The 19,142-nt window shown below is 39.0% G+C and overlaps 1 protein-coding gene across 2 annotated transcripts in view; it reads right to left on the bottom strand.

Annotated features, from left to right (window-relative positions):
- Nucleotides 1-4,676: 4,676 nt before the first annotated feature.
- The window catches only part of ERLIN1 (ER lipid raft associated 1), a 41,996-nt gene continuing 27,530 nt past the window's right edge, over nt 4,677-19,142 (bottom strand). For both annotated transcript variants that reach the window (XM_010859533.1, XM_010859534.1), the window contains 3 exons: nt 9,312-9,401; nt 8,350-8,429; nt 4,677-6,940 (listed from right to left, as the gene is read on the bottom strand). In XM_010859533.1, the coding sequence (XP_010857835.1) occupies nt 6,719-6,940; nt 8,350-8,429; nt 9,312-9,401 (392 nt within the window). In that variant the 3' untranslated portion in view covers nt 4,677-6,718. The remainder of the gene's footprint in view (nt 6,941-8,349; nt 8,430-9,311; nt 9,402-19,142) is intronic.

The raw sequence follows: 19,142 nt of genomic DNA, 5'->3' as shown, positions 1-19,142 counted from the left end.
GGTTTGGGCATGAAGAACCTAGGTAGAGGTAATTAGCTTGAAGTGTGAAAGTTGCTCAGTCCTGTCCCACTCTTTGTGACCCCATGGACTATACAGTCCATGGAATTCTCCAGACCAAAATACTGGAGTGCGTAGCTATTCCCTTCTCCAGGGGATCTGCCCAACTCAGGGACTGAACCTAGGTCTCCTGCATTGGAAGTGGATTCTTTATCAGTTGAGCCACCAGGGAAGCCCATATACATATTTATATACATATACATGGGCTTCCCTGGTGGCTCAAATAGTAAAAGAATCTGCCTACAATGTGGGAAACTCAGGTTTGATCCCTGAGTTGGGAATATCCCCTGGAGAAGGGAACAGCTACCCACTCCAGTATTCTTGCCTGGGAATTCCATGGAGAGAGGAGCCTGGTGGGCTATAGTCGATGGGGTTGCAAAGAGTCAGACACAACTGAGCAACTAACACTTTCATATACATTGCTGTAGTCCTTCCAGAACCTTCTGTGAAATCAGTATCCACTGATGATTATCCTGAGTTGCTTGCAAACATTTGTTTGCAGACATTCCACAATGAGGTCAATTATGGACTTTGAAATGCTTGAAAACGTTGTACTGGTAAACGTGTTCAGAAAGGGCAGTTTTCAAGTTACCTAATCAGTTGCCCTACTTAAAAACCTTAACAGGTGCTTTTTTTTTAAAATTCGTGGATTTTTAATAGACTTTTCATTACTAAGATTTTGTTTCTAGAGCTGTTTTATACCAAATTGAGCAGAAGATACAGAGTTCTCATATACTCCCTGCCTCTATTAAGTCCTGAACCAGAGTGGTGTATTTGCATGTGTATGTCCAGTTATTCCAGCACAATTTGTTGAAAAGACTATTTTTTCTCCATCGCGTTGCCTTTGTTCTGTGACAAAGACTGGCTGACTATATTTATGTGGGTCTATTTCTGGACTTTCTTTTCTGTCCCACTAATCTACTTGTCTCTGTATGTTTTTTTGCCAACAACACACTGTCTTGATTATTGTAGTTTTATAAGTCTTGAACTTAGGTCATGGCCTCCAAATTGGTTCTTCACTATTACACCACCTATTCTACTTCTCCATATATGCTTTAGAATCATTGTCAATATTCATAAAATAACCTGTTGGGATTTTAACTGAGATTGCATTGAATCTACAGATCAAGTTAGAAAGAAGTTAACACGCTGGCAATATTGTCTTCCTATCCACAAACATGGAATGTCCTCATCTGTATCAACTCTTCATTGATTTACTGAAGTTCTGTAGTTTTCCTTATATAGATCTTAACAGACACATACTTTGTTAGATTTATACCTATTTCATAGTTTGGGATGCTAATATAAATGTTATTGTGCTTTAAATTTCAAATCCTGAAATGTTTTGCTTGAAGGTGTATAACCTTTGGAAATATCACTGATAAGTAACAAGGCTCAGAAGGCCCACCACATTCCTCTTCCCCTCTTGACACCCTCCTTACCAGTCTCATTTTTTGCTGCTCCTACTCTTGCTAATGTTACACCTGTTATCAGACTTTGGTCTATTCCTGGAAGGTTCTTGAACTGAGATCTTCACATTATAAGGCTTCACATGTGAGCATTTTTAAAAATAACAGCTTTATTGAGATAGAAGTCACATACAATTCAGTCTTTTAAAGCACAGTTCATTTTGTGTGGATGTGTTTTGATTCTTCTGGGTGGGTATCTAGAAGTGGAACTGCTGGGTCATATGGTTAATTCTATGTTTACCATTTTGAGGAACTGTCACAACATAGTCCAAAATAACTACCAGTTTCCACTACTACTAGTAATGTATGAGGTCTCCAATTTCTCCACATCCTTGCCAATACTTGTTATTGTCTTTTTTGTTACAGTTACTGTAATGGGTATAAAGTGCTACCTCATTATGGTTTTGATCAACATTTCCCTAATGACTAATTATGTTAAACATCTTTCATGTTCATTTTAGCCATTTGAGTATCTTCTCTGAAGAAACGTCTAGAGATCCTTCGCCCAATAAAAAAAATTTTGTTAAAAATTGTTGTTATTCCCTGATCTTTAACTGGCTAGCTACACTTTCTCATTCTTTATCTCCTCCTCCTTTTTTATACTCTTAGTACTACATTTCTCCCATTTATATAAACTTATCATAGTTGGAATTCTTTGATTAAAATCTACCTTTCCATGACTCTGTTGATTCTAAGAGAACAAAGGTTATACGTCTTATTCACTACTGTTTTGTTCACTGCTGGTCTAATACGTAACACAGTTCGTTTTCCTGGCACACACCAGGCACCCAAACATTTGCTCTACTTTATTTGAAGCACACTGCTTCTCCTGTTGTGTCAGGAGGGTTGCTGTCTCCATCGAAAAGGTTTTAGGGGCCACCTCCTCTCTGAGCTTTTGTGCTCCCCTCTTCCATTGGTTGAGGGTTATCCCTCAGGATATGCATTCTTGTGCATATCTGAGTTATGTGCAGAATGGTTGCAACTTCCAAAGTGTGGGAGGAACCCTGCAGTGAAAAACATGGGGACTGCATGCTCGGCACTGGAGACCCAGGGAATTGAATTTTAAAATAAAATAGCATCTGGCGCTCCTATTGCCTGGAACACATTTCACCATTATCCTTCTCTTCAGGTGGCTGGCTGCCTCCTGTGTATCCTTAAAATATTCGGCTCAGACCCGACATTTCCTCCTAGAAACCATCAGGCTGTACTGACCTTCACCCTGCATGCAGTGACTAGCCTGCTCTGGTGCTCACCACACTATTACAACTTGCCTATTAATCTGCTGAATCACCCTAATCGCCACTATAACCAAATACCAAAAACTGGTGGCTTAAACAAACAACATTCATTTCTCACAGTTCTAGATACAGGGAAGTCCAAAACCAAAGTGGTAGCAGATTTGCTGTCTGGTGAGAGCTCTCTTCCTGCCTCACATGGCCCAGCAAAGACATCTTTCTTGTGTCTCTTATTATAAAAGTACTAATTCATAAACAGAGTATCACCCTTTACAACTTAATTACCTTTCAAAGGTCCCAGCTCCAAACACCATCACATGGGGCATTAGAACTTCAACATGACTTTTAGGGGGACACATTCAGCCCATGGCAGATGGAAGATAGAAAAATGGATAGGAGATAATAGGAAAAAAAGATGAAAGGCACTAATTCCAAAGAAATATGGTTAGGAAAATAAGTAAAATGTCATTCTGAGTTATAGAATAATGGGCATTTGGGGGGGTGGTGAGCAATGAATTAACAATAAACTAACTTTAAATGCTTATATAAAGACAACAGACCAGAGGAAAGCTGAGAAGCTGGCCCAGCTTGCTGAGATGTTCCTGGAGGGCTGTGGTTGAGGTTAAAATCCAGCTATCGCTTAGGTCACTGATGCTGAAGACATAATTCAATCTGAGTTTTCTGATACACCTGTATCAGCACTGTGCGCTCTGTCCATCACAGGAACTTACAGTCTACTCAGAGGGAGAAACATACATTGACTCCAAAAGGCTGGGTGAAGTAGTGCACCCCAACAAACAGCACTGCAAATCACTATTCCAAGTGCATAAACAGATCTTGCTCAACCTACTGACAAGCTCTGTAAGGACATGTCAACAAGTTGGAACATTATGCAATTTTCCATCATTACACACTAAGTCCTGACATGGACACTCTAGCTTAACTTCTGTGTCCTTGTTTTCTCCCCCACTGCTCACTGACCTGCCTTTCACACTCATCCTTTTGTTCTTTCCGGCAACATAACAGACCAACTCATATGTGCCAAGCACTGTGCAAAGTATTAGGAACAGATATTATCCCAGGGAAGAGCATGGCCACAGTCTCTGTACCCAGAGACCTAAACATTTGTGAGAACAGGTAATGTGAGGTTATGCGGTTAAAAACAGGGCAATGCGGGGTCTGACCTGAGCAGGCAGTTCCAGGAGCTCTCTCTGAAGACGTGAAGACTCTATAGGCGTTAACAAGGTTAGAGCTATAAGGGAAAAAAAGTAGACCAGGTGGATGGAGTAATACATGCAAAGGGACAGAAGGTACATTCAAGCACCTGGGCTGGAGAGCTCAGTGGGAGCAAATCCCAGAGACCCTTGCATGAAAACATCACGGACTTAATCCCAAGGCCACAACATCTCATTCACAAAATTCCTTCCCCACAGAGTAGAAGAAATCACTTATATCTAAATCACTTCATTCTAAGCCTTACCAAAAGCCTAAAGGATAATCAGTTTGAATTCAATTTCCCTGGTTTGTAGCCACAGATGTGGGATAGCATGGAGTGGATCCCATAAAGTTATGATGCACAGCTTGTCTTTCCCCACCTCAGGATAATGCCCCTCCCCTCCTTAGCTCTTGGGCCGTCCCTGAGGGGCATGATGCACCATCCTCCCCCTTCCCTTCTCTGCTGCTGGCTACATCCCACAAAGAATCTGAATATCCCTTGTTAAATTCCATGAGTCAGCAAAGAATGGAAACCCTGCTTTCAAAATTCTTACATGAGGTTTCTGGGAAGAGTGTAAGAAGAGTGTCTACAGTAAGATAAACTAATAAATAAACTGGCCCCTGAGCTGAAACAGGCAGGACAGCTTAAGGAGCAAGATAAGCAACAGAGAAGAATGGAGACACATGGGAAAAACACAAATCACTGATAGTAAAATAATTTTATTTAGTGTCTTCTTTTAAAAAGGTAGCATTTCACATATAAATTTAGACTTCAAGATTACCAAAAGGAACATCCCTGAAGGGGGGACAGACTGAGAGCTCCAGTGAGCACAGGGAAGCACACTCCATGGAGAGTTTAAACAAAAGTCCTTTCTCGAAAACTTCACAGTGCTACTTCCCTGTTCCTCAACTCTGCCACCACGGCTTGTGGCTTGTAAGAAAACCCACATCCACCACTTTGGGGCAACAGCTTTTAGCTCATAGGAATAGGAAACATCTCTAGGAATGAAAGCATGAAGGTCAATGATCCAGACTTCCCACAACAATCATTATTTATATGCAGCAACATATATGACAGTTCATTATATAGTTCCAAAGACCTTTTAAAGAGGGCTAGAGAATGTAAAATTCATTCATAAAGAGAATGTATATAATTAAATGAGCAAAAACAAAAATCCTTTCCATATTACGAATGCCTTTATAGGATAAGGCCTAGGGAAAAGACCCTGAATCTGGGATTCCTTTCCCACATTAAGTGTTTGGCACAACCCACAGGCTGTCATGAGACTGATAGTTAGCTTAAAGGTTTCTGGAAGTGGTCCCATGAATTTTCTGTCTGGCTTGAATGTAGCATACATAAAAGGTGTCTTAAAACTGGATAAACTATGGCCTAATTACAGGGCACACTGATTCAGGAAACTTAAGGTAAAAAAGGTCCAGATGAAATAGATCTCCCATAGCCACAGGCTAACTCTTACCAGCTTCCCATGGAAATTTAAATCCACTGGCTGCCCAGGAAGTCACTGGAATAATCCTTATCTCCTAGGTGAGGTAAAAGCTGGGGAACAACTTCGATTTTAGCATCTCTGGGCTAGGAGGGACAGAGACCAAGATGACCAAGGGTGCTTTCTAGGTTACTCCTTGTTCCACCCTATGTGGACTCTTCAAACAATTTCAGAAGGAGAATCTGTGGGCTAGTAACCATGCAGCCCCAGGATTTGACCTTTAGGCAGAGGTACTGGGGGAAATGAAAGCACCCCAAATCCAGTTTTAAAAATAAAAACTTCCTGCAGTTATGATACAATACTGTGCAGTGAACAGCTAGGAACTGGATACTGCTCCTATTTCTGGTTAAAGTCTTTGTTCTACTCTTGGTCAGAGCTGAGAGGTGACATATAAGGAGCTGTCTGTGGCTAAAAACCAGGCACCTTGTCACATATGGCCTGAGGCAGTGACACAGACATCCATCACCTAATGGAGGATAATGCATGTCTCCCAGAGCTTTGGTTCAAAGCAAAGGTTTCATCTCACCCCCAACTTCAAACCAAGCTCTATCTCTGAGCTTACTAAAGCAATAAACTAATGATTAGGAATCTCTCTGAAGAATCTCTGATTGGGTGGCAGGGTGCATGTCCCAGCAGGCCACCATCTTGACTACAGGAAATCAAACAGGTGAGAATTTTATCAAGTAAATGGTTGCTCAAGCAGAAGATCATTTCCTGAAGAACTTCTGTGGACTAGATGCTAATCACAGGGATGAATGCCAGGACTGGACCCCAAAGAGAGAGCCTGGGTCCCGAAGCAGTCAGTCTTCATTACACTTACCACATTATGGCCATCTTCTCTCTGGCCTCAATCTCTTGAATGGCTGAACACACATTTCCCCAGGGACCAATGTAAACATTATTCAATAGATTTCAGCTTAGAAAAACGCAGCTTATTATATATCTAGTGTTTAACATTCCAGTCAGGCAGTATCTTAGCATCAGACTTTCTCTCATTCATGAGTACCAGTTTAGAAAGGAACACACTCAGGATAGTTGATAAAACTGCGGCTGAAAAGACCATCTGGGTGCAGACAGCTAGTTCTCTCCTGCAATCAGCTGATAAACCAGGACGACCACAGGAGAGGCAGAACAGACAGCATGGGTTCTCTGTAAATCTGAAGAGTTGTGTAACCACTGTTCCCACTTAACCCCTTGGGCCACATCTTGATACTGGAGAACATTTCCATCTGTTGCATCAACTTGTATTCTCCTTGTTTTGGATGGGGCTCTCTCCAGAGGGTTCAAGAGCCTCCTTAGAGGGCAGAGAACCTTTTCTTCCAGTCCTAACATCTGAATACTTCAAAGCACAGCAGGAGTCCACGAACATGCTAGGGATGCTGTTGCCAAAGTAGATCTTACTGTTAGAAGCAATGGCCTGGTACCTTTTGAGCTCCAGATATTCCGGGGTCAATTTGTGCTGTGAGAGGCAAACAAGAGCACAGGCATCAGGACACTTTGGTGCACTATTCACCTCTCTCTTTCCTAACACAGACTTTCCTGATTGCTCTCCTGAGTACCATTCCTCAGCTCTCAATCATTACCAGCGGCGCTCTCTCATTCTGAAGTGTGGCTGTCACATTCAGAGCACTTTTCAATGACACAAACTGCTGCCACTCTCAGCCTGAGGCGACCTCAACGACAGAGTCTTGATACCTGTGTCTGGCCAGTTCTTCCCGAGACAGATTTGGATCACTGGTTTGGAAACTGAAATTTCTCATCTTGCCTTCATCTTGACCAAATTCTATTCTGTTTTTATAGAGCTGCATCCTCCAATCCAATATATTAAGTTTATTTCTAAATTTATATGGATTTCAAAGTACTAACAACTCTGTTCTGACAACCTATCATATCTTAAAATTTCTTCTGAATAGAGATTATTGTTCCTTTCTAAAGAGAAAAAGTTAAAGCCCTGTCGATACTTTAAATCTTGATTCTAACCCTTCAAACTGCATCATATACTTTAGCAACCTCCTTCTCAACTTTTTCTTTGTTCCACTCTATTGTATAATTAATACTTTCTAAACCTTGGTCATATTCTTTCCTTCTCAGAATACTAGGGGTTCTAGTTGACTTTTAATTAAATAAATCCTACTAACAGGTCTGTACTCTCTAGATCTAAACTCACCCGTCTCTATACAAAAACTGTTAACCCATACATCACCCAACCTCCTTTCTCAAGGTACACGTATGAAATTCCTCGTGACTATAGCATTTTTTAAATCCAACAAACAAGCATTACTCAATTAGGGGTATTTGGAAATGTGTGTGTGTGCGTGCTGTGTGTGTGTATTGTTAAAATAATTGGTGAGCAAAACTGATAGTTTAGTAGGAAAATATACCATAATGTGTAAGATAAGTCTTCAACAATGAAAAAGTATCTCACCCCAAAATGCTAAGAATTTGATGAGAAACACTGCCCTGAACAAGCTCAGCATCTGCCCACCAGGGCTCCCTTATCTGGGAGGCAATTTCAAATGAACTTTACTCCTCTCCCGTCACTCTTGTCATTTCAGGAGAAGACCTTTAACTTTCCTGATTACTGAGCTCTTATGCAGCAGTACAAATGAATGCATTTATGGCACTTAACCTGGGCTTATATATCTGCTTGCCTTTTTCCTAGTTCCTCACTTTTATACGGAACCATACAGAGTTCTCTACTCATAGAATGTGCATTATATGCCTTTGGAAATGAATGGCTGATTCTGTGATAGTAACCATCCTTTCTTGACACTGGATAAAATCACCTCTATCATGTTAGAACTCCTCACAAGGGAAAGGAAATACCCAAACTCTATTACTAGGACAGTGGCACAGAGAGCCAGTCACCTTGTTTGAGGTGGCATATTTGTGTGCGGCATAATACTCAGCATCTGCTTTCGCCTTCTCTCGGGCCAGGAATGCGGCATCTAGTAAGCAAAACAGTCAGGGTGTTTAAAACAGAGCAAAGGTGCAACCCATTTCCTCAGCTCTGCGCAAGAGTTCAGACTCTACCTGAAGCAGAAGCCCATTTATCCACTGCCTGATATTACAATCATTTACTTTACTTCTAAGGCATATAACAGTGTTAACAGTTTTCAAATCCCAGTCTCCAGACAGCTTGTTCTCAAAGGGAGGATACTCTTGACAATGTCAAGTTAAATAACTCAGTTCATCTGAACCCACTTCATTTTCAACCTGAAGCTGTTCCTTCTTTCCACCACCCCTCATCACTCAAAGCCTCATACCCCACCCAGGCTCTAGGCGTTAACTAAGTAAGTTCAGACATGAGCGCCTGGCTCTATTTATTGCACTGTCTCCATCCCCTTCAAACTGGATCCAGAATCAGTTAATGCACAATGATAGGAAGCAGCATCATGTAAGCAAAAGAGGCTGAATATTTCATCTTTAAGACTGTGAACTAAGAGCATCGACTTCTCACTATGTGTAATCAAGAGTTTGGAAGATAAAAACTGGGGCTTCTTTTTTCCCCAACTAATCGTCTGGTTATTTTTTTGGTTGACAAGCAGAAAAGAAACGGGTGGTATATTCTTTAAAACGGATTACTTTGCCTGAGAACAAGTCCGTCCTAATTTAAGGATGGAAAATAAAAGGTTAACGTTTACCATAGTTACAAACCAAAGAACTAAATATGCAATGGCAATTTAAAAAATGTTTGTCTAGAATATCAACTAGCTACTTCCTCCAGACCAGATTATCCTCTCTATGGCCCACCCACCATAACCCAGACCCAGTCCCTGAGACAGCGAAGCAGTTCAGGATGGTCAGAGTTTCTTTTCTCCCTGTGGTACCTTCAATTTCAGAAATGCGCTTTTCAGTTTCTTTCTCCATCACCTTCTGCTGAAACCGAATTTTTGCCACTTGTGCAATCTTCTCTGCTTCTATAATTATATACAAAACAAGATACCTTCAAAAACATTTCTCTAGTTCTGGAGCTACTTAGAAAACAGCAGCACATAGCTTACATTTAATCATATAACACTTTACAGCCTAATTGTTTCACTGTTTTATCTACCCAAACTATAAACAACTCATCAGAAAAAAGGAAGTTTATTTCCTACTTCACTTTTATTTGGACAGTGTTTGTTTTGTGGGAAGGAGGAATACAAAACGTAACAGTTTCAGTCCTTCATGGGATTAAATGGCAGTGATTCACAAGTTAATGAGGAAAACAAGAGACTTCGTGAAAGCACTCAAAACAAAAACAGCGCAACACAAGTGTATAGCAACATAGGACATTTATATATTGTGGCAGGAGAAAGAAAGGATGTGGAAGATAAGCCAAGGAAGGTCATCTAGAAGAAATCTTAAAAGAAAATTATACACAGAACTTAAGAGGACCTGGCAGAAAGTGTAAATGAAAACAAGAAGAAACAAATTAGCAAGTCACAGTGAAGAGGTGATAAGAGAGCCAGTTGACAAGAGAAGATAACAAAAACACTACAGAGAGGGCTAAAAGACCCCTGTTTTGAGTGAAAGGCTAAGGAATTTAGCTTTAATATATACTCCAGATCAATTGTTAAGTAACTATCAGGGAAATGATGTGATGAAGAGTTACCAGAGGAGTATTCTGACTGCTATAGACATAAAGAGAAAAAGCAGGGTAATTCATCTGAGCATGTGAAAATGTGCTGGGAGTGAACAAGGTAGCCGCAGCAGGCAATTACGGGCAGGGAAAACAAAACATCCTTAGGAACTCTCTGGTCTAACTAAAGGATCCAGAACCAGGGAAGAAAGACTCTAATTTTACACTTTCAATATAACCACTACAATTCTTGAAGAACATTCTCAATTCTCCTTTTCAGTCAAAGAAGTTGATTTTAACGTATCTTCTCTTTGGCCTCTGGAGGAAGCCCATAATGGAAAGAACACTTCCAAGTGGTTTCTTCTTTCCAAAAGGCAGGATCCTTTACGAACTACTCCAGGGCATACTTCCCTATATCCCCAACAGCATAAAATCAATCTATCATCATACCATCCTAAAAACAGACTACTATGTTCAGCTGGGCTAAAAACTTAGCATTAAGCAGAAACTCAGTAAAATTCAAATAAAAGGTGAGGAATCTAGAGCCTGCAGCTAGAACCCAGAGAATGGTGTCTTAACATTGGGAAATGATGCAGTAATCCCATTTCACACTATTCTCTGACATGTGGGCATGAACCAACAAACAGCATGACCAGAGCTCTAGTTAAGAAAACTGGTGGAACAGGCTAATGAGAAACCCTTCAGCTATCAACATCTTAAAATGCTAGATAAAACAGAACAAAATTGTTTCCTAATGTGTAACTGAGATCTTCAAGAGACACAAGTAAAGGGAGAGCTGACAGACTGTATGACAGCAGCCCTGGGAGTGGATATTAGACAAGTAAGAGAGATGGCCTTGGGTTACTGCCCATGCAGGGCTGGGAGATGACGTCTTGAGATGGCATAACTGAAACCCCCATATAAAACCCAGGACCTTCTAAAGGGCTCCAACTCCAGTGAAACTAAAATGCTCTACCTTCCGTCCCAGTGACATATCATAGTGAAATTAGAGACAACCCCAAGATAGAAAATTCTTAAAAGTTAAGCAAGGAGAAGAGGCCAAACAAAACCAAAATATTACTGCCAAAGTTACACAGAAAAGGAAGCTGAGCTGGGCTTAGAACTATAGGTTAAATTACCATTCAAGAATGAAGTAAAACTATTTCAGACCAAGGAAGATTGAGTAAGTTTTCCATTTCTCAGCCTTCACTGAAAAAAGCTAGCAGAAAAAAAGAAACGAATTGCCAGAAGCAATGGAGAGGGAAAAAATTACACAATACATTTAAATAAAAATAAAATATTTTACTGTAAGAATCGATGATAATAATTAATGGGGGAATGAAAACAACATAAAGTAAAATATCAGGCAACAACAATATGTAAAACTGGAGGACAGTGATAGAGCTAAAGCATCCTAAGGTATTATTCAAGAAGAGCATGAAAAGAATGATTAAATCTAGAGTCTCTCAATTCAGGTATGCTTGTAGCATTTTACAGGCAATGCCTAGTTATACATTCAAGAAATAGAACATAAAACTTCCAATCAAGTCAAAGGAGGAAAAGAATAAAGAAAAGATAATCAATTCAGTATCAGTCAAAAAAGGGGGGAAAAGAAGCATGGTAAATGGCACAAAATTAAATGATAAAACAAGTCCAAATATAGCAGTAACCACAATAAATATAAAAAGACTAAACTCACCAGTTAAAAGACAGATTCTCACATTGGATAAGATAACAAAATCCAGCTATATGCTGTTTACAAGAGACACACCTAAAACATAATGACATAGAAAAGTTGAAAGTAAAAGGATGTGAAAATATACATCAAGAAAATAACTAACCAAGAAAAATCTGTCATAGCTATATTATCATCAGACAAAATAGACCTTAAGCCAACAAGCATGTCTGGCTATAAAAGAGGGTTATTACATAACAGCGCCAATTCTCCAGAGATGTAATAATGCAATTCTGGAACTGAACACTTTTAAAGATATAGTCCTAGATTACATAAAGAGAAAGTTACAAGTCAACAAATTCATGGTCATAGTGGGAGATTTTAACACACCATCTCAGTAACTGATAGCTCAAGAAGACAAAAACTAGAAGAGCACACAAGATGTGAACAATACAATTCATAATCCTGACATAATGAATATAAAGAGAAACCTGAATCCAACAAATAGCGAACAGACATTCAATCTCTTCGAGCACACACAGAACATTTACCAAAAAAGGACCATGTACTTGACAGTCCACAAAACAAACTTCAACAAATACTTAAGAATCCATATAACAGGTCATATTTTCTGATTACAATGCAGAAATCAACAATAAAAAAGTAGCTCCCTGAGAATCCACTCAATTAGAAATTGAAAATATACTATTAATAATTCATGAATCAAAGCAGAAATAATGGAAATTAAAAACAAAACAAAAAACAAACACAAATAAATTAAATTACATTCAAAACTGGTGAGATGCACCTAAAAGCAGAACTTGGAAGAAAATGTCTCATTTTACACTTTTCCATTAGAAAAGATTAAAAACTAAAGAATTAAGTCACTCAAGAAATTCGAAAAGAACCAATAAGTAAATTCTAGGTAGAAAATTAAAAAAATAAGTGTAAAATAATAATTTAAAAGAAAGTAACAAAAGAATCAACCAAATCAACATCTAGTTCTAGGAAAAGATGAAAAAAACCAATCTGATCCAGCAAAACAGAAGGCACAAATAAACAATATCAGGAATGACAAGGGGCACACAGATTCAGTAGAGGGTTTATTTTTAAAAAATCATGAGAACTTTACAAACAAATTTATGCCCTCAAATTTGAAACAGCAGATAAAAACATAACTACCAAAACTGACTTAAAAAAGAAACAAACACCTTACACAATACAGAAATTAAATCTGTAGATTAAATGTTGCCATAAAAATCAAATGAGCATACAAAAAAGCACAAACTCCACTTTACCACCATGGTTTTTATAATTGAGTTCCAGCAAATCTACAAAGAGGAGATAATATATATTTTATATAAGATGCTCACAACATGGAAAAAAGAAATGCCCTCTAACTCATTTTGAGGCTAGTGTAGCCAGGATACAACAAACAAACAAAAACAAACAACAGTCCCCAAAAACCTAAGAGTAAGAAAATAAGAAAAAAAAAAAAAGGCAGCTGACCATTTATGAAAATAAAAGTAAAAAAATAAAATTAAAGCAAGTCATATAAAATGTATTAGGGTAAATTAACCACCTACTTTATGAGCAAATGAATTTATCCCATGAAGACAAAATAACTTTTAAGAGAAAATCTATTAATATAATCATCATATTAACTGCTTTAAAAAGAAAAACCATATGGTCATCTTAACAGATTTAGAAAAAAATTGTAAAAGTTTTAGCAGTCATTCATGATAAAAACCCTGGGCAAGCAAGAAACAGAAGGAAACTTCATCAACCCGATAAAAGTTTAATATAGCAAACATCACTGGGAGTGTGTTTTTAAAGTTAGAACAAGACAAGAATGCCTGTTTACCACCTTTCTTTTCAGCACTGTACTGGAAGTCATAGCCTAAAGCAGTTAAGAGAAGAACTAAAAACTGTAGAGTACAGTGAAAAACAAGAACTGTCCTGATCTTGAAGACAATATGATTTACTTGAGAAATCCAAGAGAATATTATAAACAACAGCATTTTCAGGAAGACTGATAGATGAAAAAATCAACAGCATACCTACAAAAGTAAAAAGCAGTTCAAAAATGTGTCCTGAAAAAAGAGCCTATCTGTACTAGCAAAATATTTGAGGAATATATAGAAATAAGTCTCTAACAAAGAGTGTGTAGGAACTATGAGAAGAAGATTATGATACCTTTTTTTGAAAGGTCATTCTTTCATTTTTCATTCTCATAAATGGAGAAATGCAATAGATTTATAAAATTCAATATTATAAATATAATTCTCTTCAAACTGATATACCATATACAAGTAATGTGATTACAATAAAAACTCAACAGTAATTTATAGAACTTGAGCTCTAAAATTTATATGGAGGAAGTAGGGCTGAGAATAGTCCAACACAATTTTAGAAACAGCAACAGTTAAGAGGAATAGTGAAGAAGAAACAAACTTGCTCTACCAGATAGCAAGACTTAAAATAAAAGCTATAGTAATTAAAGCAAGGTATTACTGGAAAACGAAAGACAAAGAAATGGAAAGAAAACAGAAACCCAAGCAACAAAACAAATTATATATAGGATCTTATTATATGACAGATGTGGCATTATAAATAAATAAAGGGAATAAGGAACTACTCAATAGTCTAAGATAGTATGCCATTTGGAAAAAGTTAAACGGATTAGATTTGATAGTGCCTGAAGAACTACGGACAGAGGTTTGTGACATTGTACAGGAGGCAGTGATCAAGACCATCCCCAAGAAAAAGAAATGCAAAAAGGACAAATGGTTGTCTGAGGAGGCCTTACAAATAGCTGAGAAAAGAACAGAAGTTAAAGGCAAAGGAGAAAATGAAAGATATACCCGTTTGAATGCAGAGTTCCAAAGAACAGCAGAGAGAGATAAGAAAGCCTTCCTCAGTGATCAATGCAAAGAAATAGAGGAAAACAATAGGATGGGAAAGACTAAAGATCTCTTCAAGAAAACTAGAGATACCAAGGGAACACATCATGTAAAGATGGGCACAATAAAGGACAGAAATGGTATGGACCTAACAGAAGCAGAAGATATTAAGAAAAGACTATACAAAAGATATACAGAACTACACAAAAAAGATCTTCATGACCCAGATAATCACAATGGTGTGATCGCTCACCTAGGGCCACACGTCCTAGAGTCCGAAGTCAAGTGGGCCTTGGGGAAGCATCACTACAAACAAAGCTAGTGGGGGTGAAGGAATTTCAGTTGAACTATTTCAAATCCTAAAAGATGATGCTGTTAAAGTGTCACACTCAATATGCCAACAAATTTGGAAAACTCAGCAGTGGCCACAGGACTGGAAAAGGTCAGTTTTCAATCCAATCCCAAAGAAAGGCAATGGCCAAAGAATGCTCAAACTACTGCGTAATTGCACTCATCTCATATGCTAGTAAAGTAATGCTCAAAATTCTCCAAGTGAGGCTCCAACAGTACATGAACTGAGAACTTTCAGATGTTCAAGCTGGATTTAGAAAAGGCAGAGGAACCAGAGATCATTTTGCCAACATCCACTGAATCATCAAAAAAGCAAGAGAGTTCCAGAGAAACATCTACTTCTGCTTTATTGACTACGTTAGAGCCTTTGACTATGTGGATCACAACGAACTGTGGAAAAAAAGAGACAGAACTACCAGAACACCTGACCTGCTTTCTGAGAAATCTGTATGCAGGTCAAGAAGCAACAGTTAGAACCTGACATGGAACAAAGGACTGGTTCCAAATTGGGAAAGGAGTACATCAAGGCTGTATACTGTCACCCTGCTTATTTAACTTACATGCAGAGTACATCATGCGAAATGCTGGGCTTGGATGAAGCACAAGCTGGAATCAATAATGCCAGGAGAAATATCAGTAACCTCAGATATGCAGATGACACCACCCTTACGGCAGAAAGCGAAGAGGAACTGAAGAGCCTCTTGATGAAAGTGAAAGAGGAGAGTGAAAAAGTTGGCTTAAAACTCAACATTCAAAAAACGAAGATCATGGCACCCGGTTCCATCTCTTCATGACAAATAGATGGGGAAACAATGGAAACACTGACAGACTTTATTTTCTTGGACTCCAAAATCACTGGAGATGACGACTGAAGCCATGAAATCAAAAGACGCTTGCTCCTTGGAAGAAAAGTTATTACCTAGACAGCATATTAAAAAGCAGAGACCTTACTTTGCCAACAAAGGTCTGTCTAATCAAAGCTATGGTTTTTCCAGTAGTTGTGTATGGATGTGAGAGTTGGACCATAAAGAAAGCTGAGTGGTGTAGAATTGACGCTTTTGAACTGTGGTGTTGGAGAAGACGCTTGACAGTTCCTTGGACTTCAAGGAGATCAAACCAGTCAATTCTAAAGGAAATCAGTCCTGAATATTTATTGGAAGGACTGATGCTGAAGCTCCAATACTTCGGCCACCTCATGCGAAGAACTGACTCCTGAAAAAAGACCCTGATGCTGGGAAAGAGTGAAGGCAGGAGGAGAAGGGGACAACAGAGGATAAGATGGTTGGACAGCATCACTGACTCGATGGACATGAGTTTGACCAATCGCTGGGAGCTGGTGATGGACAGGGAAGCCTCTCTTGCTGCAGTTCATTGGGTTGCAAAGGGGCAGACTCACTGAGCGACTGAACTGAACTAAAACTGAATCTATATATCACACTAAACATTAAAATAAATTGCAGATGAGCTCAAGATCTATATATGAGAAGAAAAACTTTATAACTTTTAGAATAAAATTATTATTTTGGGGTTGGGAAAGAATTCTTAAACAAGATAGGAAAAGCACAAACTGGAAAGGAAAAGATCGATGAATCTGATTACATGAAAATGAAATACATACGTATGTCAAAGACATCATGAAGTTCAAAGACATGCCATAAATTGAGAGAAGATATCTGCAATGTGTAAACCTGGGAAGGGATTAGTATCTAGAAGATATAAAGAATTTTTACAAATCAGTTTTAAAAAGTAATCAAATAACAGCCAAAGACTTTAACAGGCAATTACACATCAAAAAAAGGGAAACCTGAATGTTCCATAAACAATACTCAACTTCACCAGTAACCAGGGAAACTCATCAAAACTGTGTGGTTTCATGTCCATCATCAAAATGGCATAAATTTTTAAAAATCTGGTAACTCCATGGGTAGAGGAGGATGTGTAGAAATTACAACTGAATAAGGCAGCAAAGAAATGGAAACTCAAACACTGCTGAAGAAAGGGTAAAACGGAGGAGTCACTTTGAAGGGCAACTTGGCAGTGTTTTTGTAACTTCAAGATGTGTGTTCCCTATGACTCAGCAATTCTACTTTGAGATACGTATTCTAGAGCAGTACTTCTCAAACCAGCTGTGGGAAAGAATTTTTTTGTATTTTAATATTTAATAAAATATAATAGGGCACTGACCCACACCACATGTTAAGTAGCACTTCTCTAGAAAAACTCTTGCATGTGAGCAGAGAGAGATATGGATAAGGGTTGTTGGGGGCCAGCGTGAGGCACTCCGCCCGTGGCAAAGGTCATGAGGAAGGAGGCTCGACATACGCAAAGGCGGGATCGAGCCTCAGGAGTCCCCCTGGAAATCCTCGAGCATCTACCCCCATAACCAGAGCCTGCCTACTTTACTACTTTGTGCTCTCACCTACACCTCTGACTTTACGGGGGACTGTCCCCCACCACCTCTTTCGGAGAAGGAGTTAACTTAGAGCTCCAGTTAATAAAAACTCCTGGGCGTGACAAGAGTGTTCTAATCTACAAACTCCTCTGAAGGTTCTCTAGCCTGCCTGACAGGCTTGTCCGGTCACATGTGATTGCTCACAGTCTCCCAACCGTGAGAGGCATGAGATGCTTTAAACCTTCTAAAAACAGGTTCCTTAGAAAAGTTAGAAAACCATTAGTATAAGTATAGTGGGCTGATTAGAAATTGTACTGGTGAAGGGTTTTTCGTTTGTTCAGCCAATGTTTGTTGCTAAGTCTCCACATCCCCTGCCCTTACACACATTAATGAATATATAGAAGAAATAAGTATTAACCTTTGATATTAATCACGTTAGACCTTAGGCTAAGTAAATTCTTTCCTTAATTAAAACCCACTACACCTTCACCCTATAGGAATGTAACTTTATCTGGTACCTTCGGAAGGTGGAGTCTTTTTTAAGAATAATCACCCCTGGAGAAATAAGTGTCCTGGTTGACTGACCGCTGTCACAAGGAGAGGGTCATAAATTGTCAGCAGGCCCCCTGGCCAGAAGATGATGTAACACCCCTAAGACCTCTGTATACATTTGTATGAAGCACCTGACTTTGATAAAAGTCAGGACTGCTGACCCCACGTGACTTTTGCATAACTTCTCAGTGTATAAAAGTAGACCATGGAAAATAAAGAATTGGGATCAGTTTCTCGAAATACTGGTCTCCCCATATCGCTCTCTCTCTCAAACTCTGGCTGAGTCTCCATCTGGAGCGCGGAACCCACCAAGCTTACTAATTTTGCCTGGGCTTCTAAGATCCGACTGGGGAGGCCTCAGTGTATCTCCTTCGGGAGAACGGAAGGATGCCTGCGGCCTACGTAAGTGGTGCAAACTTCTTGTCTTGAAGTTTTATTGGTCTCCCACGTAAACCAAGCTACTCAGCCTCTTTTCTCCACTGAATTTTCCTACTGAGCTATCCTCATTCTACTACGATTTACATCTCTAATTAATATCTAATTGAAGCTATTGTATCCTGATCCTCGCCAACGCCGTCCCCACTTTGAACTCCCTGGATTAGCCGTGGCTGGACCTCGGCAAGGGTATTACTGCAGAACAGTCTGTAATAAGGAAAAACCAGAAACTAGCTCTTCATTAGTAATCCATCAAATGAGGATCACTCACAGAATGAAATGTATACACAGCAGTTAAAAAAGAAACTAGATCTATATGTATCAATATGAATAAATCTCAGTGTTAGTTAAAAAAAAAAAAAAAGGAAGTTGTAAATAAAAGGTGGAGTTTGATACCACTTCTGTAGTCAAACAATTCTGTGAATTGTTACATACTTAAAATAATATGGACAGAAAAGATTTATGTCAACTTCAGAACAGAAGCTACTCTGAGAAGACAGGTCAAGAAGTAAGACCAGGGAGGGGTACAAAAGGAGGCTTCATATAACATTTTCCTAAAAGAAAATGCAATCTGAAAGAAATATGGCAAAATGTTAAGCCTTCGTTATATTGTTCTCTGTATGTTCCTATATATTTGAACTATTTTAATATAAAATAAACTTTCAGCAAACCAAGGAACAAACAAGTGAGAACCTAAGGCAGCAGGTGACTAACAGCCTGCTGGGGTTTTAGGGAAGCCCCTGTGACTTAAAATTAGCTATAAGCAACCCTGCTGTACTTCCAGAGATG

This window comes from Bison bison, unplaced genomic scaffold (genome assembly GCF_000754665.1).
Source record: "Bison bison bison isolate TAMUID 2011002044 unplaced genomic scaffold, Bison_UMD1.0 scf7180017864456, whole genome shotgun sequence".
Taxonomy (NCBI): domain Eukaryota; kingdom Metazoa; phylum Chordata; class Mammalia; order Artiodactyla; family Bovidae; genus Bison; species Bison bison.
This window is presented reverse-complemented; position numbering and strand designations above follow the sequence as displayed.